Genomic DNA, 25,283 nt, shown 5'->3' with positions numbered 1-25,283 from the left:
TTGTTTTTGGGGGGGGGGGGGTACATGTTAAATATCGCAATAATATCGATATTGCATTATCACACATATCGCATGTTTTTTAAAATATTGAGCAGCCCTAATTTGTACCCGCCTCTTGCCCAAAGCAAGCCAGGATTGGCTCCCGATCAGCTGGACAAGCGAGATAAATAAGGGCCAAAAATCCATGTCCAACAGTTCTACAGAAATACTGTAGAATGTTAATTAAAAGATTTTGTGCAACCTGTTTTCCCTCTCACGCAATCTTGCATCAAGGCACCAACACGTAGTAAGACAAACATATTTTTGATTTTTGATCATCCCGTCTTGATTGAACATTTCCCTTGTGAGTGGCCAGCGTGTTTTTCCCCCCCGACAAGTTTTCCTGTTGTTTCGTGCGATCTGGAATCAATTAGTGTGGATAAAAGCCAGTGCTGTCAGAAGCTGCCCATGCCCAGACAGTGAGTCACCGCAAAAGTAGTAGCGAGATATCGCAGCGAGAGGAGCATCTCCTCGCCGAAGTGCAGCTTGGTGCTGTGCAGCGTGTGGCTGCAGGTGGATTCGGGTCGGACTCCCCTGCGGCAACTCACGTGAGGCTGTGACTCCTCGTGGGAGAGTCTGGCAGCTCAGCAGGCTTTGTTTACCTCTCATTGAGGACACGCTAGCCTCCCCTTAGTCAGCCACTACATTGATCAAAGACACATGAGTCCAAGGCAAATGTTGTGCTGTCTGATTAAACTCGCGGCGCAGCGCCAACAACGCACACCTGACAGTTGGGGAACCATACTGAGAGAATGTCTTTTGTTTACAGAGGTGGTTTTCTTGGATGAAATAACTGTTTGATTTTGCTTCACTTGCCAGAGGAAATACACACTGGCACGTTCTAAGGACAATAAATCTGCCTTTACAAAGACAATAATGCTCTTTCCCTGAAGTATCTCTGTTATGTGGACCCACACACTGACACAACACCAAGTGACGAAGCGACTCATCGGTCGAGCCCGTCACCGGTCATCTCACTAGACTGCTAGCTTGCAAATATAATAAATAATTAACTTTTCCTACCGTGCCTCTGTTGTGTGGTTCCATGCAAGATGGTGAATTAGACAGTCCTGCTGACGGTCAGCAAGCTAGCTAGCCAGCTTGCTAGTTAGCTAGCTAGTGGGCATAGGAACACACAAGAGAGACATGGTAGTCTGAATAACACAAAACACACAACAATTCAGGGAGATTCATTTGAGTTTTCTGTACTGTAGGCTAGCTAGCCACTAGCGATATAGCTGGCTCACAGACAGGAGGTGGGCACTGGCTATTTAATGGGCCAAAAATGCCGCTTACTCGCCGTAGCAAGAAGTTGCTAATAAGTCTGCGAGAACCTTTACATGCACATTTAATTTAATTACGTACAGTACAATACAATTTTATTTATATAGCGCATTTCATAACAGCTACAACAAAGCACTTTACAAACAATACAATAAATAAAAAAAAAAAAAAAGGCTGCGATGCATGTTTTAATAAATATAGATATAAATCATGTATAAAATATTATTTCACTACTGCCTAAATGTAATATATTACAGTCATGCGTTACTGTAATATATTACATTTTGGCAGTTACTTTTGCAACGCGTTACCCCCAACACTCTACATGAGCAATTCACTTCTTGCCTATGGCGAGTTGACAAGCAGCCGCCCACACATCATTCTCACTTCCTCCCTCGTCGCTAATATTGCTTTTTCGTGACTACCTCCAAAACTCATTGTGGTAGTGCAAGGCTGCACTACTGAAGGAATTGAACGACTCCACTTGATTTAGTGAGGAGGCATTGGGCCTGCGTCACTATGACTAAACGTATGTATTTTGTTTCCCTTTAGGTTGGAAAACTGATCCAGGAAGCAGCTGGGAAGACTAACTTGAAGAGAGTGACGCTGGAGCTGGGAGGCAAGAATCCAAACATCATATTTGCAGATGCCGACTGTAAGTTTACGAGTGATGTTTTCCTCATTTCTGCATTGTCGGGCAAGTGAGAAGGAGAGATGCTGTCTGGCTCGATCAGTGACAATAGATTTTCAGATCAAATTCAGATAGAGGAATTTTGTCTAGTTGCCTTTGCGTCACAAATGGTAAAGTCCCGTCGATACAAGTGAGCTGCTAACAGACCGACAAACAAACAGAAATACTGCGCTTGGCTATTTTTTCACTTTTGTTCATGGAATTTTTGTCTTTTTTTTATCTGTTGATTTAATCTTGATGACGCTTGTGAGTCCAGTACATCAACATCAAATCTTTTTGTCAAGTAGCCTTCTCCAAATAAATAAATACAGAGCTCCACAATTTTTTCCCGAATTTGTTAGAGGAATTTATTTTCTGTTTATTGACTCGTAACAGGTCTCAGAATCAAAATAACGCATAATCCTGCATCCTGTAAACGCGCAGCTGACCACACACTTAGAGACGAACAAACCCAAATATTACGCTCCATTCCCCACCTTTCTTAACACTTCAACCATGCGTTATATTCTCTGGACCCTCAGTCCATATGCACAAGGTGTGCGAAGCCCAATATCGGATGGGATGGCGTTGGATGGATGACTTTTAGGTAGATTGGAAGTGGCTCACCAAACTGAGCGAAGCGAGGCGTTCAAATGCTTTCAACAGCCGTGAGAGGGTCTCCCTGAGGTCTGTAAATCAGGAAAATAGACCCAGACTCAGTCAGTGCTTGTGGCCCATAAATCACGGGGGTCCGTTAACCCTTTGTGCGGAACAGCAGGGTCTTGTCTCACAGGTGTCACATTTGCACAAGGTCGTAGCTACACTCGGACAAAAAAAAAAGAAAAAATGCGCATGCCTTGCAGATGTGACGATTTCTGTTACATTCATTTTTCCATCTTTGTGGGCCTTGTGATCCTTAGCTGAAGAATGTTAAGCAAGCTTTTGAAATTGACGACCTGCTCTTTCCTCAGTGGATCTGGCTGTTGAACAGGCCCACCAGGGCGTGTTTTTCAACGCGGGCCAGTGTTGCACCGCGGGCTCGCGCGTCTTCGTGGAGGAGCCCATCTACGAGGAATTTGTCCGCAGGAGCGTAGAGCGAGCCAAGAGGAGGACGGTAGGCAGCCCGTTTGATCCCACCGCAGAACAGGGTCCACAGGTGAGAGGGCAAATTCATTCTTTTGATCGGGGCTTGTGTCATTTTGGGAAAATCCCACTTGCTCACCTTTTGTGTGTCTCTTCTGTTAACAGATCAGTCGGGAGCATCAGAATCGCGTGCTGGAGTTCATTCAGAGTGGCATCAGTGAAGGCGCCAAACTGGAGTGTGGAGGCAAAGCTCTCGGTGTGAAGGGCTTCTTCATTGAGCCCACTGTGTTCTCCAACGTGAGGGACGACATGCGCATTGCCAGAGAAGAGGTACACGTGCAGTTGCAAACAGGCAGAAACCTTGCAAGTTCATTTTATATTGGGCGGGGGGGGGGGGGGGGGGGGGGGGGTTGATATATTGGTGTTGTAAAACTACATCTCTTCGGTCACTTGGCGGGCAGACATGCTGAATTATGTCACTTGAAAATTGAAAGTCTCACAGTGACCATGAAGTCAAAGTAAAACGTAAGATATGCTGTGCTTTTATTTTGAAAGTTGTGTTTTATTTTATGTGCACAAGTGCGGACGTTCGTAGAAGTGAGGTGGGCGAGCAAGAGCTACGCCGTGTCTGCAGAGTGGCCAACTTTGAGACGTTTTCGCTATATTTATCATCACTGTATCAGTATACGGTTCATCACTGATTATAATATTATATTGATATATTTGGGAGTCCTGACAAGCTAATTTGAGTTGACAGTTAGTGCACAAAATGAATGTTATCATTTTTAAAGTGTAAGGATGCAATTTTATTGACTCCTTGTAATTTTGTATAAAATGTGTCTTTCTAATTATAAAAGAACATACCACATCTACACAGGTCACAATTTATTAAAGCGAGATAAACGCTTTTTAAGACTACAGATTTTAAAAATAATATATAAAAAAAAGTTGTGGATAGCATGTTGCCTGTGTGGCCCCTTTGCAAAATGAATTGGCCAAACCTGCTCTAAGGCCTTTGAAAAAGATGATTATGAATCTGATGATGACTATTCCTACCATTTTAATTAATGACAGTGCAATGAATAAGCGATTATTTAGCAACTGAACATGATTTGGGGAGAATACCATCCAATTAAAAAAACTGATAAAAAAAACTGCAAAGTGAACGCCGAATTCAGTTCACAGTTGTATTGTGTCCGCATTCAAATAATGTGTTTAAAACATAACTTGAGATGTCAACATGAGTTAAATTTTTTTTTGACAAAATTAGTTAAAATAAATTAATCAATAAAATATTATGTGAGCTAACCTTATTATTAGATCTTGGTATTGTTTACAAAGTAAAAAAAGAACAATTATGAATTACAAAAAAACATGCATGCTACATTGGCAGTGCATTTCTAGCGATAGCAATAGGATATTATGATAAAATAATACAAAATTACTAAACGCAAAACAGTAAAACAAATGAAGAGAGTCAAACGGGTTAAAAAAAAAAGGAATTTCCAAGTGTTTTAATGAGTGTAATAAAAAAGGTGAATGAGTTCTCCCTTGGCCCATGCCCCTCCCCTCCAATGAGTTTCGTGGAAAATCCTTTTTTTTTTTTGCATATTCTTCCTACCAGACAACCAAACTGCGATGAAAACATAACCGCCTTGGCGCTGGTAACAATTCAGTCAATCACCATTAAAACCTCTGAGTGAGCCATGTGTATGTTTTGAAATGCTTTGCAGATTTTTGGACCAGTACAGCAGATCATGAAGTTCAAAACGATGGAGGAAGTGATCGAGCGGGCCAACAACACAGACTACGGCTTGGTTGCTGCGGTGTTCACCAGTGACATCAACAAAGCCATGACCGTGTCTACGGCCATGCAGGCTGGCACTGTCTGGTAAGTGTCATTTACAGCTCCACTCCTCTCCCACTACCTTTGCACACTCGACCCACACTAACGCTACGCTGGCCATTTGCCATTTCACTATCATTACACAAGAAATGTTTCCTTTCCTGGTTTTTTTTTTTTTTTTTCCTTTTCTACCCCGCAGCGTAGACATTCTGATGCAAAACACGCCGACAGAGTACAGTACAACACAACACAGCTACAACACAATTCTACATGTAAATTGACACCTTTATTTCATTATGTGTAATGAAATGGCTATAAAATGTTACTTCTTGATTTCACCCCTAATTGTTGAGTTTTTCTTGTATAATTATGTGCAGATGGCTCTGGCCCAGGGGGAGTTTCCTAGCTAACGTTCAGCATGAGCCAAACATTTTTCACCACTTATCATAGTTGACTGCAATCCTGCCCTAGCAAAAGCTACATTTGCAATATGTTCCCGGTGGCCACGGCAGCGCCCATTTCAGGCCACATAACGGGATGGTCGTGATAAGCCGTGATTGGTGCGGATGCCCGGTGAAACCTTGAAATGATCAAAACATTTGCCAAGGCAGTCAATGTGCGGATGAGAAAGCGAGAAGGCCATAGTAAAATGGCATGTATGCAGCTAATCCGGACTGTAGGTAATAGGTCGTTACACACCTTGGAGGAAGTCCATAATGTGACGGTAAGCATTATATTCCCCGGCATCCGACACTCGCCGGCGACAACTCTTCGAAAGATTATTTAGCTACAATGCACCCTCTCTATATGATTTAATGTTGAAAGTGTGTGTGTAAGATAGATAGACAGTTTCTGACACTGTGATAGAGCCTGATAAAACTTTGCAAGACTTTAATACGGAGAAAAACAAATAGCCAATACCTCATGATACACTACGTTTCTGGAACACAAGGCTGCCGTGGCCGCAAGGAGCAACTTCATAAATGTAGACTTAGCAAATGTTTCCCTTAACTTGTCCTTCATTCGTGATTGCTCCCAAAAACCATCCTGTCTCTCCTCCTCTTGCTGCTCTGCTTTTGTTTGGTGCTTTCGGTAGAACCAAATTTTTCTTTCCTTCCTTGAGAAATACTGGCTGTCAACAATAACAACATCTTAGACAAGTGAGGCTTCATTCGCGTTATCCTAGGTTCAATTCGGTGGACCCTCCAGAGTTGAACACAATCGGTTCCGTGATGTTGATTGACTTTCAAATTGCTCTACTTGTAATATTTTTTTTAACAATTTAACAAAAGAAAAAAAAAATGTTAAGTCAGTTCATTTGTTTTAGACTCCAACTCTTGCCATCAGAAAAACATTCTTAAAATGGATGACGCACGGAGAGAGCAGGACGGTTTTTGCAGAGTGAGTCAAATTCAGATGTGTATTTACATCGGCATTTGCTTGATACAATTAATTCATGGATAAAAATGAAATGTATTTTAAGTCACGCTTAAATCATTATTCTTGCTCTCTTCATGCTATCAATGGTGAAATTCTTTGTGAGCGCCAAAGAAAAATAAAAACATCGAAGGCATAAAATGACATGCGTGATTTTGGTCTGAGCTGAAGTTTGGTTCGATTTGTGAAAGGAAATGATTCCAGAAAATTTGAATTGAAATCCAAATTGTGCCACTTTTGGAGCGTTTAACTTTGGAGGTTCCGTTCCAAAGTTTTTCGGATGAGGCACCCGTCAGAACCCCACTTAATGTGATTCATGGTTGTTGTTTACTCTGCATTTTTTAATCCATCATGTCTGAGGTCAGATTGTGTAATTCACAATTACTGTTCCTTTTTTTCTACAAGAATGTACAAATTGTCTGATTTTAACCGTGACTGCCCACAATGGGTTGCAAATGTAAGCCTCTTCAACTTTCTCTCAAAACATTTCATTAAAATGTCCTCAATAAACTGGCACCAAATTGTGACATTTCCTCCGATTGAAGTCTTGATTCCGCTTTTGAATTTCTCCTGCATCGAATAATTCCACGTTGTCTTTCCCAGATGGCTGAAGTTAAGCAACTCCCAAATATGCAACTGACTACTTTCAGCTGTGTTTGCTAAAAACTAATGGGATTATGTTATCAAATCCAGAGGGTGGCTAAAATAGCAATGGCGCCGGTGATGATATGTTCCTACATCCATCTTCCTGAACGTTGCTATGAAACTCTGTTTCGGCCAAAAATTCCACGCCGCGAGTCCAATGCACAAGAGTAATAATGAATGTTTTGTGTACTTTTTAGGATAAACTGCTTCAACGCTCTCAGCACACAGTGTCCATTTGGAGGATATAAAATGTCTGGCAATGGACGTGAATTGTGAGTATGACTTGTGAGGAACTGTCCACTGAGTGTACACAATGAACCACAACATCACTAATATTGACTTTAGGGCTTTTTGAGAGGATATGACCATATTCCTACGCCAAGAGACTCTCACAGTTAGTCTCAGAACAAAATGTGGAAGAAAAAAATAACAACATATCATGCGCTGCCATCAACATATTCCTGTGGTGGGCAGTGCATCTGCTTCAGACTTCAGTGGGGACTCATCCGACGTATTCCACCTTGTAATGCAACCACCATCACTTTGCAATTATAGAAACCATTAAAAGGAAGTCAACCCATACATTTTTTTTTTCAAGAATATGTTCTATGCAGGCCCTCTAGCTCTCGGTCAATCATGGCTCAGCTTCAGAAAACAGGTCAGCTGTGATTGGTCGTTACCTGAGCCCTGAGAAACTGTGATGTCATTTTCAATCGACAGAAGTGACAAAACGGGTGGATTCGCTGTTATTTCACAAACAAAATATTTATCAGAATGCCTTGTTTCAACTAGTGGGCCGGCATCGAACATATTCTTCAAAAAAATATGTTTGGGTTGACTTCCGCTTTAATACGACACAGTTGAACTTGACCTACTCTGTGGAACCAATCAGAGGACTGAAGAATGCTGATGTCACAAAGACCTTCTTGCTGGCTTTCGGGAAACGTATTAGAAATGTGATTGGGTCAAGCCCCATTGCTAATATAGTTTTAAGTTACATAGGCTATCAATACTGATTCTGAACTGATTCTGGCCATATTAGATTGAGATGGCAACATGTGGACGCTCAAATGTGATTGGGCAAAAATTTACAAAATACTATGAAATGAGAACGGTATTTGTATGTCCGAAAAAAAACCATCACTAACCTATGCTAATGCGGAAGTCATAATTACAGTAAATATTTGTATGAAAAACTCTTCTAGGCCATAAATATCAAACAAGCAAATGAAAAGTGACATATTCCTGCGTCACTAAGCAAATTAGTTCATCGCAAGCCGTTCATAAGATCCAACCAACGTATGTCGGGAACAGCGTAAAAGATGGATTTGCCAAGTGTGGCCCACTTGCACCTGCTATATTGGCCCACCGCATATTCTAATATAGTGATACCATGACATAATGTAGTGCAAAAAATTTTGAGTTTTTTCGAGTCGCAACAAGCACTCAATGAGAAGACATGGCAACGATAAACACAACATCCGCCCAACATCCTGCATCTTACTCACAAATTCAGATAAGAGTAAATTCAGTTCAGCTCAATCACAAAAGAAGTGAAACTCATAAATCGAGGTACCGCTGTAGTACAATTAAACATGGCCAATATCAAAAGGTCACAAAAAGAAAATGTTAAAATGTTGACAGATAGCACACTATTTTTTTTATTAAAAATACAAATGTAGATATCAGACTTTATATTTTCTATTTTTTTGTGTAAAATCTAAAAAATTGAATGCCATATATAACATCTACAATTATATAAATATTTTTTTAAGTTGAATGTTATATCACACCATTTTAAATAAAAAAAACTCTTAATATCACAACTTCAACTAATAACTTTAGATTACGGTAGCTTTTTGCCGTGCCGATAAAACCAAGATGAGATTTTTTTTCCCTTTAAAACGGAAGTCAAGTCAAAAACGAAAAGTGCTGAAAACGTACAAATGAGGAGATACATTTTTTCACCATTTCAGTTATTTAGAGCTTACTTTTGGGGCATGGCTACATCGGTGTATAGTGACGCACTTTAGCATTGATCATAAGTCCCTCCTCCCACACTGTTTAGCAACTTGATCGTCTTCCTTCGCATCAGAGGTCATCTGCCGCAATGAGTGCGGAAATACTATCTAATCTTCAGATTGCAGTAGTGGTATTTGATTGACAGTTGACTAACAGTAAACCAATCAAAAAGCTCTTGGCTCCTATTTTTGAGAGTGGAAGACAAGATTAGCATCTGAGGCTAATGTTTTGCTGTTGTGCATTTCAGGGGAGAAAGTGGCCTGAGGGAGTACTCAGAGGTGAAGACCATCACCATGAAGATGGTCGCCAAGAACTCGTAAGGCGTCCCAGCGATTTCGGAGGAGGACGTAGCATCTTCCTCATTACCGATGTGCGACAAACCGTCGAAATCTCCGTGGTGACTACAGGCTGTGACCGCTCTCCGCCCCTCGACCGCCCTCACCCCCATTGCACCCGCCCGGACAGTCGGCTGGTCCCAATGCGGTGACTTCCAGCTGACCTGAGAGTGTGCACCCGATAACCACTGAAGCGCCCCGTTTACCTCCTCCACTAACTCCACTAAAGCACTCACAGAGACAATGGGGCAAACAAACCCCAATAACCTGCAACCGCTACACCCTTATCGCCATCTACACTTCCCTCTTCAGAGTGTGTGGAAGCTGCTGCCAGACTCCGTCGCCGCACTTGCAATCAAACATTTCAATACCGCCTGTGTTGGGGGCAGTGCCATCAAACCTCACGCATCTTCGCTTTTTCGCTAGAAATAATGCAAGCATGTGCCCCCTGGTTTCAAGACCTCTAATGATGTCATCAGCCTCAGCTGTGATTGGGTGAAATGTTAATTCCGAATTGATTTCTAATTGTCTTTATTTTAACTTGACTTAACACTGTAAGACGACTTTGACTTTGATTTGAACCTCTTTAAAAAACAAACTTTTACTCTCACCTGCTAAAAGAGGGATAGATGTGTTTAAAATGTTATGTAACTGATTGTCATTGATGTCCATCTATGTTATGTTTACACAATGCTATAAAATTATAAAATGACCATAGGTTTTTTTTTTTCAGTAAAAAAAAAAGAAGAAAAAAAAAAGAAACATTTTTCCTGTAAATTGTTGGTGTATGCGTCTTTACTGGGGCTTGAATTCTAAATGATACATTGGCTGGAATGGCTGCTCAAATTCCATTAAATTAAATTATTTGGTAAATACACCAAATAGCTTTTGATACAATTCAATTATGAATTCAAATTTAACAATTCAAATTGATAAATTGGTAGGGGTAAATGAGCATTTCAACTGAGCAGTAGCGACATCACTATACTGAATACAAATCTGCAATTTGTAATGTACTCACTATATTGATAAAATTAAACTACCGGTCGCTTAATGCAACATTATGTAGCAATTCGACCTTGAAAGTTACTTATTTCAATTTGCCGAGAAGGTGTGAATGCTGATACGTCCGCTTGCCGATTAAAGTGAAGAAATGAACTGCCTTTAAGATTTACCACACTACCCAATTCTCAACTCAATCTTATTTGTAGATCACTGAAACAAAGTGACAATTGACATGACATAATTAAAAAACAAAACAAAAATGTGAGACACTGCAATAAGAGCTCACGTGTCATGCTCTGCTGAAATGCCCAGTTTAAAAATAGATAGCAAAGGGCCTTGCCTAATGTACGGTGAGAGGTCATTCCATAGTTTAGGACATGTCACAGAAAAAGTGCTGTTGCCTCTGAGCTTCACTTAGACCTTTAAACTTGTTTACTGTTGAGTTTACTGCTGAGCTAAAAATAACACAAAGAGAAGTACGTGTATATTTAAAATAACCAAACTACATTGCCTTAAGAAGGACCCCCACTAACATAACGTTAACATATAATGGAAAATACCATTGGCATGCAAAGGGTTATAATTGTGGGTTTACAACCCTTTAAGCAATGGACAACATGCAGGCATATATTCTTTATCCTCAACGATGACTACAGCAACTTACTGAGTAGTAGTAGTAGTAGTAGTAGTCTATTCATCTTTGTGTCTGCAAAACGGTATTATACAGAACTGTAGAATTAATTCATGATGTGGAAACTGTTTGTTTTACATTTCATCTAATTATGTTGTCACTATGCTTTTATTAAGCACAATATTATAATGATATTTTTCCATATAAAAAACACCAACAATTTAGTTGTTTTTTTTGTTGTAGTTCAGCTGCATACGCCTGTGCCTCTGTAACTGCTTGTCTAGGTCATGTGATTACACTAGTAAAAAAAGTATATGCAAAACTAGGGAAAAAAAAAAGGATTAAACAAAAAAAAGAAAAACAAACATCTTTCAGAGCTTCTTCAGAAAGGGGTAAATGGCAAATGATGAAAAAGGAGAAGAAGAGTCTAGAACTTCCTAGAAAAGGAAGATGTATTAAGAGCCAATAACGTAAAATACAGGTTCATCACGCAGCAAGACGGCTTTGCGTAATATGTGGCGACAGGCTCGCAAATGAGGAAATGAAGCCTCCAAAACTGACCCCCACCCCCTGAAAAATACTGAATACCTTGCTTCCATTTTCAACATCCGATCTGAAGGATTTTTATGTTTTGGAAATGTAGGATAAAACCCATGAACATGTAAACACCAGAGCTGGGCATTTTACTAAAAATGGAGCGGCCGTTATTCGTCATCCGTCTAAAGTGTGGGTACCCTTCCATTGTCCGTCATTCGCCTTTTCCTCCGGCGGGAAAAAAATAATACCCGTCTATAGGCTGGTCTGCCTCTATTTATAATCGGGGCGTCCCCCCCTGCAGCCTGCTTGCTTAGACAGCCTGGGCTCTTACTCAAATCTGTCCCCCAAGCAAAAACAACTCACTCATTTTCCTCCCCGTGCTCACCACAGCCATTAAGGCCTCGCCACGAACAATAGACTAATGGCGGACTGCAGACAGATGGCGGACTCAATAAAGGGGTTTCCATCTATGCTTAATCCGTCTATTTTTTTTTTTAATTCAGCCGTTCGTCAACCGTCAGCAAAGCGGGCGTCCGTCAGTGACGAATAGACCGACCGATCCGTCATATAGACGGACCGCCCAGCTCTGGTAAACACCGCACAGAAGGGCTTGACCTATGATTCAAACCGAGAACCTCTTGTCTGTGAGGCAGTCGCGCTTACCACTATCTTACCTGCTGCCCTCATCTGTGCACGAAAAGTTTGATTTGAACTAGATTGTCGTCTTCTAAACCCGTCATTGTCCGGCCCGAAAGAGTCAGCAGTCTATGCTGGCTTACGTCAACAGTTGCCACTACTTGACGTTGGCGCTGCTGGTCAAATAAAAATGAGCTTTGTTCCTGGCACTGTTCATTATTCCGCCAACATGTTGTACAGTGTTTTGTTATGAAAGCCTTCAAACATAATTGTGTCAGGCAGGGTCAGGGTCAAGTGTTGGTGGGGAAATAAGAGCCGCTCTCATACTAAGAACCACATGATCATAATCAACTTCCATACATCAACGTCTCGAGTCTTTGTTAGTAGGCGCCGAAGCTTGGAGGGACAGAAACGAGCCCGATTTTGGACATTTTCCTTTCTCTGGTCTGAGCTGCCCCGATAATAACGTCATAAGACAGTTGCAATACATAAAAGATCCATCCGGTAAGAACCTTTTGGCATAAAAGGACAGTGATGCCTTGTCACGAGTGCGCCGACGTGATAAATAGGTCACTAACACCTCCAGTTGAAGCTATCGCATAAAGCATGGCTTGCATTAAGAAGTGCTATCCTTAAAGACTGGTCAAGCCGTTATGGGATGGACAATCTATTGAATGATTTAAGACGTATCTTGGATTGATTCCAAGGTTAAGTGCTAATCCCATATCCATCAACACTTGAATCCCGATACAAATGACCCGCGCTATGTATTTATTGGAAGGAGCACTTACAGAGCTTGATAAGTATCATTCAGTGGCCATTACCCTATGGTCAGAAAAACGATCTATGCGAGCCGTTTCACGCTAATCCCCGCAATCGGCTCAACGGCCTCCACGGGTCCATTTTGCTTCAAATGTAACTTTGGGAGGAAAAGTCTTAGCGTCGTGATCTATTGGTGCTGCGCGGTGTGCCAAATTCATTCCTGAAATGACTGGCGCGGACCTTAGGGACGTCAATGAGATGGTGACATTGCAGCTTTGGATGTGGTCATAAAATGGGATCTTGACACATCTGCTGCCAAGAGAGCCATCAAAGTGACCCGCGCGGAGGCCGCGACGCTTCGCTGCCGCCGCGCTGACTGCTACATGGAACCACGCACGCAACATTAAACGTGCGATCGCACGCAAAAAGGCTTGACGTTTTTTGGGGAAGTTCAGAGGATTGTCCATTTCTGAAGCATTACCAAAAATAATCACCAAAGCCTTCTCCCAAAGATGATGTCATCTTAATGATTGTAATGCTTGCTGTAATTATGTTGAAATAGTTTCCATCTGTCCATCAAGTGAGTCACAGGGGGTGGAAGTGTGATGTAAGTTGCACAAATTGAGTTGTCCCTCTCATTTTGAAAGGAAATAAATCCGTCTTGTTTCTATACCACTTATCCAGAACAGGCTCACATGGAACTGGAACTACAGGCCACCTGGAACCTCCAGTAGGGTGGTTTGTACTTCAGAAAATGAGAATGAAAATGAGAAAAAAAACTCAAAACCAACAAAACTTTGACTAGAATACACATACTTGTACTTCTTTGAAAACAGGTGGATTGGGATGACAACGTTTAAAATGGTGCCTTGTATGTGATAGCCAAACACTATAAATCAATTTAGATGATTCAAAAAGGATATTTTCATTGGCTCAATATGAACACTGTACTTGAAGTAAACAAGTGGTAAGGGATCTAGCGACGTTGCGCTTGAGCAAGGCACCTAACTGGCCCAGTGGCTCTCTAGGGTCTTAATATCTGATTTGTCACTTTTTGCTGAACACTTTGGCTTCTAACGCAAATGTATTTTATTGTTGGTCATGGTGGTACTTGGAGGGCAAAGCTTTGAGGTGGTACTTGGTGTATTTCTACAGCGGTGGTTCTCAATTTTTTTCACTGAGACTGAACTCCACCCATCTGCGCACAAGCATGTTCACGTTTATATTTTCACATTAAAAATAGGAATTTCCATACTAAAAAAAAAACAAAAAAGCTCTATTCTGGTAGCAATAAAAAAATCTCTTCCGCAAGAACTGAATGAATAATAATAAAGCTACAGTAAATCATGAACTGTACCATTTTTTTCATCATATTCCCTAAACACCTGTCCTTAAATACACTGCAGTTAGAAGAAAACATACTTATTTATCCTAAGTAAACTACTGTATGAATTTCCAAAACTGTATAAAAAGTATGTTTCGTCTTGCATCAGGACCAATTTTGAAGTGCACGGCCGCAGCTGTTTGGGCATGAGCTCGATTAAAATCAAGATGCAGAGATGCTCAACATTGTGCGTGTGTGTGAGCGTGTTTGAGGGGGGGGGGCAGCTGCAGTTCCAACATTTAGTGTAAGAAGAAAGGTGATCTAAAAGAAAAGTCCAAGGTGACAGGCCAGAAAGCAGTCTTGTCTAGGTAATGAAGACCTGCCTTTAATGTGGCCAATGAATGAGTTTGTGGGGAATATCCATTTGTCTGGTCCATTTACAACGGCGCCTTCCATCAGTGCAGGGCCATTTCATAGCCTGTTCCATTTAAAAAAATCTTTAACCCCAAAATGGCAACTCTTCTCCATTAAGATAAATCAAAGATATGCCAAAAGGAGGCTGCATGGCCGGAGCGCTTTTATGCTTTTAAGGAAAGCACGAGGAACAACGTGTACAAAAAGTCTTTAAGCCGGTCTGGGTCTCTGCCAAGCGTCGTCTAACCTCTGCTCTTCTGGTTTGGGAGTTAGCGAGTTTCCCTTTTCCTCTGACATCACTCTCCAGGATCCACACTATGATAACACGGCCTCGATTGCATGACATTAGCGTTTTCCTTGAATGCACACGGGAGTGTTGTGTTAAAAAAGCCCTCCCGATGACGGGCTCGCCGCAGTTTTCCAGCGAGCAGCAGCAACGGCACAGCTGCTGTCCATGGGAGAGACTCGACGGATACACGCATACACACAAATTCCAGACTGCTGCTATGTGGCAAGGAAATACATATTCTTGGGCAGGAGTCTCTTGCCGTGCATTTTCTGCAGGCGCGGACGGGGATAGGCGGGATTGGGAGGATTGACAGCTGAAAAAACAGATAAAGTGCATTTATCTACGCTGACACTTCAGAAAACATTTTTGGACAGTGCAATAAAGCCGAGAGGGGAGGGCATCTAAAGCCGAGCAGTGATTCTATTTGAATTCCAACCGAGCAAAAAAATAAAATAAAATAAATAAATAAAGAATTCGGCTTCAACTCCGAGAATAGTTGCTGTGGCAAATTTTCGTAAATATGAAGTAAAAGCAACACACACACAGAGTGAAGAAAAAAACATGCACCTTGTGTGATTTTTTTTTTTTTTTTTTAATGTCGGTAATGCAAGCCATATGTGAGCAGGACCGTGGAAACAGGTGATGATAGCATTACGCTGGGATTGCAAACAGATGGAGGAGGTCTTGAACCTACTCTTGTGTCACTGTCGGGGTCATTAATAAAGATTTTCCCCCTCTGATGAAATGATTTCGCCACACTTAACTTTGTGGAATATGTAAACAAAGAAGAGGCCTCTCTCTGGGGTGAAATCTTTTCATGAGAATCACTTGAACTAGTTAAATAACTTGTTTCATTGGGTTTAATGGCCCTCACTGCTGTTTTGCATGGGCGCCCGTTCTACCTCATTGGGACCGAAGGAGTTGAGGTTGAGAGGATTCACTATGCGCTAAATGGAAGGTTATGGCCTCTCACCGTACCGTAGGTGTGTCTACCCAAGAATATGACGCAAGGGCTTTGTCACCGTTTTTCAAGCTTTTTTTTTTTTTTTCACCTCTGGGTTTTGACAAATTGGACACTTGATTTTCCACCTCCTGTTTGGCCGGCCACATAAACGCACAGGGCGCGTCTGCTTCACATCAGGTGAGCGCATGTATGGCCACCTGAGGAATGTCTGCGGCAATCAGACTTGATGAAGCGGCCCCGGAGACACAAAGCAAAGCCACTGTATGTGTTAGGGTGGGACAGGACACTGTGCAGACGTTTTGTGAACGGCATGCAGGCCCACCCCTGAGAGATGCTTATTTAGGGAGCAATTACACTCAGCGGCACTGAGAGAAGCAATGGCTGGCCCCCTCGGCCCCAGCAGACACCCGCTTGAATGCTCATCTTGACCTCAAGTGTTGAAGTTGGGCATATTGACAAAACGATGACACGACAAAACAAACAGAACCCAAGTCAAATACAGCGGTGCCTCGAGATACGAGTTCAGATCATTGTGTGATCACGCTTGTAACTTCCATCACTCGTATATGAAATCCTTTTTCCCCATTAAAATGAATGCAAATGCCATTAATCCATTCGAACTATTTGCCGTATGTTTTTAATGACCAAAATAGAACTGTCGAATATTGTATTTTTTCTTAAAAAATCATTCAGTAATGAAAATCAAACAGAGTTACAAAGAATTAAACAGGTTTTGTCACAATTTGCATCAATTGAATAGCCATTGTGCTACTACGCGCCACAGCCACTTGGGGGCAGTATAAAACAGACAGATGGATACACTGGACATGAACTTCTGTTCAGTAGACGCGTCTCAATTCCTCGCAGAGGATAAATAATATGATTAATATGATGATCTTTTGTTCAAATATCAGTTGCTTCAAGGTTTGATAGATGTGTTTCCCGTTATGTGTTAGCATTAGCGTTTAAGATAATGGAGTAAGTAAGTAATGGAGTGGCTGGCATACGGCAATAACTTCAATCAACTCTTCAATTTTCTATATAGGTTGTGTCAATTACAGGACGGGTCACAGGTGAGCTGGCTTTGGGCAAGAGGCGGGGCACACGCGCCGCATTGGTCGTCAGGCAAGCGTAGGGCACATTCGGACAAACAGCCGTTCACACTCACACCTGTGTACATTTTAGAGCAGGAGTCACGAACATGGAGCCCGCAGGCGCCGGGTAGCCCCCCAAGCACCATGAGTGACTGGCCGGTTCTGAAAATACTGTAGCTCACCGGTGGTGGGACATTGCGATTGCCTAGGGAATGTTGTCAAAGATACCATTTGAAAACGCAAACATTTGCAGAGATTTATAGAAATGGCATTATTACTGTTGCTGATGCGACTGTGGTTGTGCCCATTGTTCTCGACTCTTATTCTGTTTTCTCTTTCTATTTCCCCTCCGTCCTTCTCTTCTCTCCATCACAACCCAACCAGCCGAGGCACACATTCGCCACACTGAGCCGAGGAAAAGTTTGTTTGAGGTTTGTTTTTTGTTTTTTCTTGCATCCGCCTCCAAGTGGTTGCTCATGTGCGGCTAAATTGGCTTTCTGGTAATAAATTATATTTTGTTGAAGAGTACGGTTGTCAAGTGGCTTGAGAAGAAAATGTCTATTGTGAATCGGTGTAATACAGTATAAATGAAGTTGTGACATATTTTCGACTTACTGACCACATGACACAAACCAACGAAGGAGAAAAAGGAGGGACTCCCGGATTAATATCTGCGCATGATGTTGTTGGCCATTGCAGCAAAGCAAAGGCTGACGTTAAATGCAGCAGCAGCCCTAAAAAATAAGACCGATGGTCAGATTGGCAGCTATCCCTTTGTGAAATGATATTTTCCAGGCCGTCCCTGAAGCCACCACAAGTGAGCGCAGCTGGCTGATCCTTGTGTCACACACAGGTGTAAACACACGGGACATGAGCACAGCTTCAAGCGGCCGCCCCAAATGGGGCCTCTCATGCTGCCATTTGGGAGAGCGAACTTTCACAATAATGGACACATAAGAAGGCGACACCTCGGCCCAGCGTGGTGCCACGTGACAATGTGACAAATAGTGAGCGACTTACAGAGTGAAATGATTTATTGGCCTCCGGAGCAGACAGCGTCACCCAGGGAGCATTAAAGATGCTCTGTGATTTCACACATTCGGTAACATGTTTATGCAGCTGGATTGTTTTATGGGAGCCATTGATTTGAACACGTGATAAGTGAGGCTAAATAACAAGCTCGAGTGTGCTCTAGAAATCTTTGAGTGGCCAAACATCGCATTTTAACTTTGAAAATGTGTGACTCCTTTTGGATTTATTTATCGGTCTTTATATGCTGAAAACGCACAAAGCCTATTTGGTTCCAGTTTTTACCCTTGCCTGAAGCTGTGGATTAAGAGCGACTATGGTGGAAAATAAAAAAGGCAAAGCTTAGTTATGGTCTGCTCAAGAGGATCAGATCATTTCCTTGAGTACACGACACAGCGCAGTGAGAGCGGAGCTCGCCTTGGAAGATCAATGTCTACTCTTTTGTGGCATCGGTCATGCAGCTCCCGTGGATCACAATGGCATCGAGGGGTTCGGCGGAGGGGAGGGACGCGCCATTCCAGAGCGCAGGGGACCACCTGACCACCTAATGGTGCCTTTAGATTTCACCTCTCCCTGCTGCAGTTACCCTGCTATCCCCCCCCCACCCTGCACTACTCTCAAAGTATGATTTTATACAACAAAAGAGGGAACGGCTTTTGAGACGGTTTCAAATCAAAGCCACCTCCGATCCTCGTTCACACTCACCTGCAACAAACGAATGAGAATGCTGTAATATGCATACCAGCCGGGACGTACTGAAGTTACTATCAGGCAATCATAGGCGGTTGGTTGCCTGGGAGCCCCAAATGGCTCCTGAAAACTGATCAATAAAGTTTTCTCATTCAAACGGACCATTCATTTTCCTTCATATTAGAGCAATATTATCATTTTTCACTTCCATTTTTTTTTCCACTATCATCTTATTTCACATGCTAAAAAACACATTAAAATGCTTACTTGATCTGTCATGATCATTTCGACAGCTCCCGGCGGACTACTGCATCTTAAGCCCCTATCCCACTGAGCGGCGAACAATTGCGAGTGAAGATAGCGAATGTTGCGTTCACGTCAGAGTTCATCCGTGACGAACGTTGACGTGAACGCCCGTTTTTTCGACCTTCGCCAACTGTCGGAAATGTTCGTCCCCCCACTGGGTTAGGGGATTTACTGCGCATGTGCATACGAAGTAGTGGAGAGTCACACGAAAATAATGTGTAGTAGTATTCAAGCAGTCAAAATGGTCAACTATATTATATTTTGATTTGATTGGTCCAATCAATTAAACAAAAGATTTGGAATGATTCACTTGTTAGATCAGGGGTGTCAATTTTTTGTCGCGGGCCACATTGTAGTTACAGTTTGACTCGGAGGGACGTTCTGACTGTGAAACCATAGAAATATTTAATTATTTCTCATATTATTACGTATACAGTACACAATAAATTGATGGACACCTAGCTTTGAAATCAGAAGTTAAGAATAATACAAAGTAGTTTGTTCGAGTCACTTTAATAACGTAACAAGAAAAATGCCTTGTTAAACATTATTTATTCCATGTGACAATTTTAAATGTTGACTTTATATTGCTTAGGAAACAGGAAAATTGTCCCCAAATTCACGCTTTTTATTTTTTGCAATTTTTTTTGTAATTTTAGTAATTCATGCTTTTTTCAGTTGGTGACAAACATCATTCACTCGACATGGCTAATCTAAAAATGGTGATGTAACTCAGTGAGTCTCAAAGTGTGGTACGAGAACCATTACAAGAAAGCATCGCTGAAATAAATGTTCAAACTGTGCAAAATGTTACAGTGTTTAAAACTTTTTTTTAATCCAGTCCTGTTCATTCGTGAAGTACAGTTCAATTGTATAAAACCTTTCAGTATGATACGTTTACACATATTTATTTGGAAATGTTTCTTGTTAAACTTTTATTTAGGAGCAACTTTTATTTAACTTGTGCAATATATTGAATCATTACCTAAGTAAAGTTATTTATTTATTTAAATTTTCCTATATTTAAGCGCAGTGTTAATGCTCAAACTGCATAGTGTTACTGCGGCTCACAAAAAACAAAAACTATACTTGACAAGTATATCCTATTCAGATGAGTGTAGCAGGTTTCAAAAGACAAACAAAGTGAAATTAATACGCAGCTTTTGTCAAAATTGAACCAAAGTACAGTACTAGAGGAAATGCATTTCGTCACACGCGGATGTGGAGGGCCCCATGAGCGGATATGCCTTGGGCCCCCAATTGACAAGCTCCGCCCCTGCATACCAGACCAGTACAGTAGTTGGCCAAGTCCCCGCTATGTGCAAGCACAGCAATCTCATGCAAAAGAAGGCCCAGCCTCAACAAGGACTGTGAGGTGCATCTGCACACAACAACAACTTGCCTTTGCATTAACCTTCATCATTTAAGTGAAGACCATTAAGTGGCTCACTTATTTGAGCACTAGTACGGCAATGAAGAACGTTCAAATGTTTCCAAACCCTGTTTGAGGTCTTATGAGGGCTGAGGTTTTGAACAGATTATTTCTATTTGTATTATTTCCTATGGGGAGGCGAACAAATCAGATCTTGGCCAGCATTGCGTAATGGATTGGGTTAGTCCTTGTGATCCACTGGAATACAACTCTGCTGCATTGAATGGTGCTCTAAATATACACTTTGCTGGAGAAGCATTATAAACATAAACACATCAAAATGTCATTGGTCCACCAGTGATTGATTTGCTTGTGCTCGCGCATGCCACGTTTAGGAGAAGATGATATGATGATCAAATGTGATTTTTAGGCAAAACACACTTGATATAAATGAAGGCCAATGAATCCATTTTCATTTAAAACGTGTTAAGTAAACCCTCCATTACATGTTTGGAGATTTGCATTAATCCACAACACAACTCAGACTCATACTGTGATGTCTCTTCAGTCAAGCATAGAAAACGTTGAATAATCTAAATATTTTTGTGTCTGTGTACGGTTCATGGCTTGCTTGTTCTCTATTGACCAAATTGTGGCACCAAACTAAAAGTTTGCTTTTTTTGTCAAAGCTAAAAATATACAAATATATATTTTAAATGAAAAAAAAAAAAACAGTTAAAAGGAGGCAGAGCTCCTCAGCACCTTCTCGTTAAAAAGGGGGAAACTAAAGACAAGATAGCCAAACAAAATAAACAATCACCCCTCGCGCCATTCCTCATGTGGACCAAGAATGTCGGCGCACCAGGATCCACGGGACGATTAGCGATGACACTTGTGATCTATTTACTCGGCAGCCTCTCAGCCTTGACAAAGTCCAGCATCACTTGTTCAAACACACACAAGCCATTTGTTTTGTTAAGTAGGTGCTAAATGCAACAAGGTGATTATCAGGGAAAACTAGTGATTGTTTCCATTTTCTGCTGGTGCAAAAACTGTATTAAAAATGTCATTTGAGGAGTCCATCCGGGAGTCTATCGCTGCAAATTTCCTACAATTTCTTGACAAAAAAAAAAAATAGCATTAAACAGAAGACCGCACTAAAAAGGCAATAAGGAGTTGTTTTTTTTCCTGGCTTCTATGAAACGTTTTATTGTGCCCTTTTCTGATCATTACAAAAGTGCAAAATCAGGATATACTGTACTCTAAATGCAAACAGCTAAACTCCAAAATAATTGTTTGACAAGCAGAGGCTGCTGTAATAGTCCAGATCTCCAGATGAATTTGCATCTGAAACGTATGTTTGCCATTTTTAACCAAATGATCCTTGAATGAAGCGGTGGGAATATACTATTAGAAGTTAAGGGACATTAGTAGTGCAAAGGAGTCCAGTGGATGAGATCAGCACTAAAACAAGGCTCCCAAAGAACTTTTTTTTCTTCTTGTTTTTATTGTGCAAGTGTATTTATTCAGAATTGCCAGCATTGCTCTTTCTACACATCTCCAAAGGCCTACTTTTACTCTGTCTACACGCATTACTTCCATAGTCCGTTGAAGGCTGATCCTGTCACCCACATCTCTCCTGCAGCCGGGCCACCCAGCCTGGATGTGCCTCCAACATGTCATCCCTCTGTGTGGTCCTCAACAAAAGAGGAATACTCAGAGACACAGGGAAGCACAAGCAATGCCAAATGAGAGAGAGATGTTTAAAAATATGACACTGACATCTCTGGGAAGGGAGACGTGATGGAGAGCGGGCTAAGCATATGAGGAAAAATGGGAAGAGGAAAGAAAAAGAAAAGTAGACCCAAGTAAGGTAAGGTACTCAAAGAACTTCTAGAGACTCTACACTCAATAGTTATGCACAAAGTAGTTAAAAGTACTTTGTATATCCAGAGGGGTACATAAGTGGGTGCGCAGGTGCACATGTGCACTGAAAATACTAAAGGTGCACCAGATTCAAACGTATCACTATGCATTTGCGTACCACAATTGGCTTTTTCTTTTTTTTCTTTTAGAGCAGAGCGGTAGATGGGGCCGAAGGAGTGTCTTCCGAGTGAACATATAGAACCACTGAATGGATTCTCTCTTTTCTCGGTTGGGATGAGCTCAGCCCGAATGCGTGTGCCACAAACGGCACCGTTCGCCGGGCGGCAACGGTTGCTGAGCGCAGAGCGGCCACCGGCGGTCACCTGATCACACGGACTCATCGGCTAAGTGAGTCAGGTTGACTAGGGCCGTTCTGAGTTAGGATTCACAAATCGTTACCAGGGCACCTCAGTGGGAAGGCAAACTTTTAAAAGTGTCCTACTCTAAGTAGTACGTGGGAGAATTTCCGTGCGTTTCATCATTAACTTAAGTGGGTTGGTGGTTGTTTTTGGTTCTCTAATGTGTGCAAAGTGTGTACTGCATAACATTTCCGTTCAGTATACATTTGCAATATAATGAGTCAAAGTGTTTCACAGACTGGTATATTGGAGCATTAGGGAAGTAAAAAAAAAATGACTTTGTTCAACTTCTGCATAAAGTGGCGTCTTTTTCTCACTAACTTTATTAGACGAAATCTATGTGAACAAGACACGTCAAGAACACTACCTGCTTTGTGTTCTGACAAATGTGTATAACATTTGAGCATCTTTCGCATCCTAACTTTACAGTTAAACATGACACTGGGTTTCCAATGCGGACGTTTACAGATGAATACAAGCGGCTTCTTTTACGCTCCCTTACTTCCTGCTTTCGACTGATAATTAGAAAATGAACATCATTTTGGACTACATATTTTCTTCAAGAGAGACCCCGGCAAAGCCCACCAGACGCTATCATCTCTTATCATTCAACACTTAAGAATTTCCTTTGGCCCTGGAGGTAAATCAAAATGTATATTTCAGTAGATAGCCTTCACTTTACTTTATATATCACATTCCTTATAGTAGAGAGGCCGGGGGAAGCTTTAAATTTGACAGTGATTTTCAATTGGAGCTGCAAAAATGCGGCAGTAAGTCGAGCGGCGTGAATGTGAGTGGTTGTCGATTGACTGGCGACCGGTTCAGGGTGTACCCCGGCTCTTTCCCAATGACAGCTGGGACAGGCTCCAGAACACCCGCAACCCTAGTGAGGATGAGCAGCTCAGAAAATGGACGGTTGGGTTAAGTCCATCTTTTTTCACCTCTGGCTTAACTGGAACACGTAGGAGGGAGCACATCCCCAACTCCTACTCTGGCCTGTGCACCTCAGAGTTCATTTTAGGATTTCTGCTCTGTTTTCAAAACACTAAATGTTTTTGTTGAGCTGCTCTTTCTCTGCACTCCTCAGGTCAGCTGACCAACTGCTCCTGGTGATACCGAAATCCAAGCGGAAGCTCAGAGGGTAGAAGGCTTTTTCTATCGTTGGCTCCAAATTATGAAATGACCTCCCGGTGGCACATTAGACGAGCCCCTTCGCTGTTGACTGTTGACCCGCCTTAAATTTTTAGCACTTGGCTTTAAAAACAGCATGAGACTCCCCGGAGACTCTGACTCTGTTTTAGTGTCCTATTTGTTTTAAGTTTGTTACTGTTTTATTGTTGTTAAATTACACTATGTTCAATTGTCTTATTTTTAATGTTCTGTTTTGAACTATATAAAGCACTTCTCTCAGCTGCGGCGGTTTTAAAGTCCTTACAAATAAAACTGAGCTGAGAGAAAAACCTTTTGAATATATATAGTTAAACCATTCAGACTATTCCAAATAGTCCCCCCCCCCCGCCCCCAACCCCCCTTTCACCCCTCACCCCCATTTGATGCTGATAGACATCTGCAGCGGCCCAAGGGAGGCTGTTCCATTTCCAGTTTCAAGATCCTGCAAGTATTCCTGCAAATTGAGGTTTGGTAAATGATTTTTTAACAACCGTCAGACACCATCTCTAAAATGTGTTTGGATAAACTTAAGCTAAATCCTTACACCACATGTGAGCAGTGCTAGGCATACGTAATTACAGCCGCTCAATTACTTCACGCAATGCAGAGTTTGAAACTAACTTATACACATGGGAAAGTGGCCGCACAAAGAGAATACCAAGACATGATTGGTGAGCAGCTGGGTGACTTTCAGACATGTAACCTTGCTGCTCTGGTCTTTGGAGATCTCGTTAATGACCATTCATGTGAAGTCCATATCCTGTCCCCAAACCTCCAGTCTATTTATGTTTACATGGTTTCACACTCCTTTAAAATGGAGAAAGAAAAAAAAAAAAAAAAAAGAAAGAAAAGTGAGAGGCCCTACGTGCGAATATGAATACAATAGTTAGTGATAAGATGTCTTGAGAAGCCTATTTTTATTTTCTGGGAGAGGTCTCATTGACAAATAAGTTATCCATATGTTAGCAAGAAACACACTATAAATGCTTGGCCTGCGAGAAACAACAACGTGTTCCCCATCATTTGTTGTGAAAACAGTTCCTCTGGTGGCCTCCCTGCCCCCAGACTGCATTTCCCCCACTGTAAATCATAATGAAATGGCTTGCAGGTGTCAGGATTAAAGAATACTCTCGGAGGACTGTGGGACTCACAGACACAATCACAGCTGCTTCTCCACTTTTGCCAGGTCTTTATTGCCATTTGTTTGTTTGTTCAGGCTGATAGCATCTTGAGGTACCGCTGCTGGCTCTGCTCTCAACTGGATGGCGACTGTAGTGCGTGGAGCCATGCCACGATATTAAAAAAAAAAAAAAAAAAAAAAAAATGGTCCAAATACCTCCCTCCATCCATTCCAGGCTCCAATGCAACATTCGAGTTAATATTTCATCGCATGTGAGAACCAGAATTTTTGTCC

At 41.7% G+C, this 25,283-nt stretch overlaps 1 protein-coding gene across 1 annotated transcript in view; it reads left to right on the top strand.

Annotated features, from left to right (window-relative positions):
• aldh1a2 (aldehyde dehydrogenase 1 family, member A2) overlaps positions 1–10,138 on the top strand; it is a 35,367-nt gene extending 25,229 nt beyond the window's left edge. Inside the window, exons 8-13 of the mRNA XM_086025367.1 lie at positions 1,876–1,978; positions 2,965–3,149; positions 3,242–3,406; positions 4,810–4,967; positions 7,202–7,276; positions 9,274–10,138. Of these exons, the coding sequence (XP_085881493.1) occupies positions 1,876–1,978; positions 2,965–3,149; positions 3,242–3,406; positions 4,810–4,967; positions 7,202–7,276; positions 9,274–9,346 (759 nt within the window). The 3' untranslated portion in view covers positions 9,347–10,138. The remainder of the gene's footprint in view (positions 1–1,875; positions 1,979–2,964; positions 3,150–3,241; positions 3,407–4,809; positions 4,968–7,201; positions 7,277–9,273) is intronic.
• Positions 10,139–25,283: the final 15,145 nt, after the last annotated feature.

Source organism: Filicampus tigris, chromosome 3 (assembly GCF_054856515.1).
Source record: "Filicampus tigris isolate MCC_2025a chromosome 3, RoL_Ftig_1.0, whole genome shotgun sequence".
Taxonomy (NCBI): Eukaryota; Metazoa; Chordata; class Actinopteri; order Syngnathiformes; family Syngnathidae; genus Filicampus; species Filicampus tigris.
Note: the sequence above shows the minus strand (reverse complement) of the source record. Positions and strands in the feature narration are given on the sequence as shown.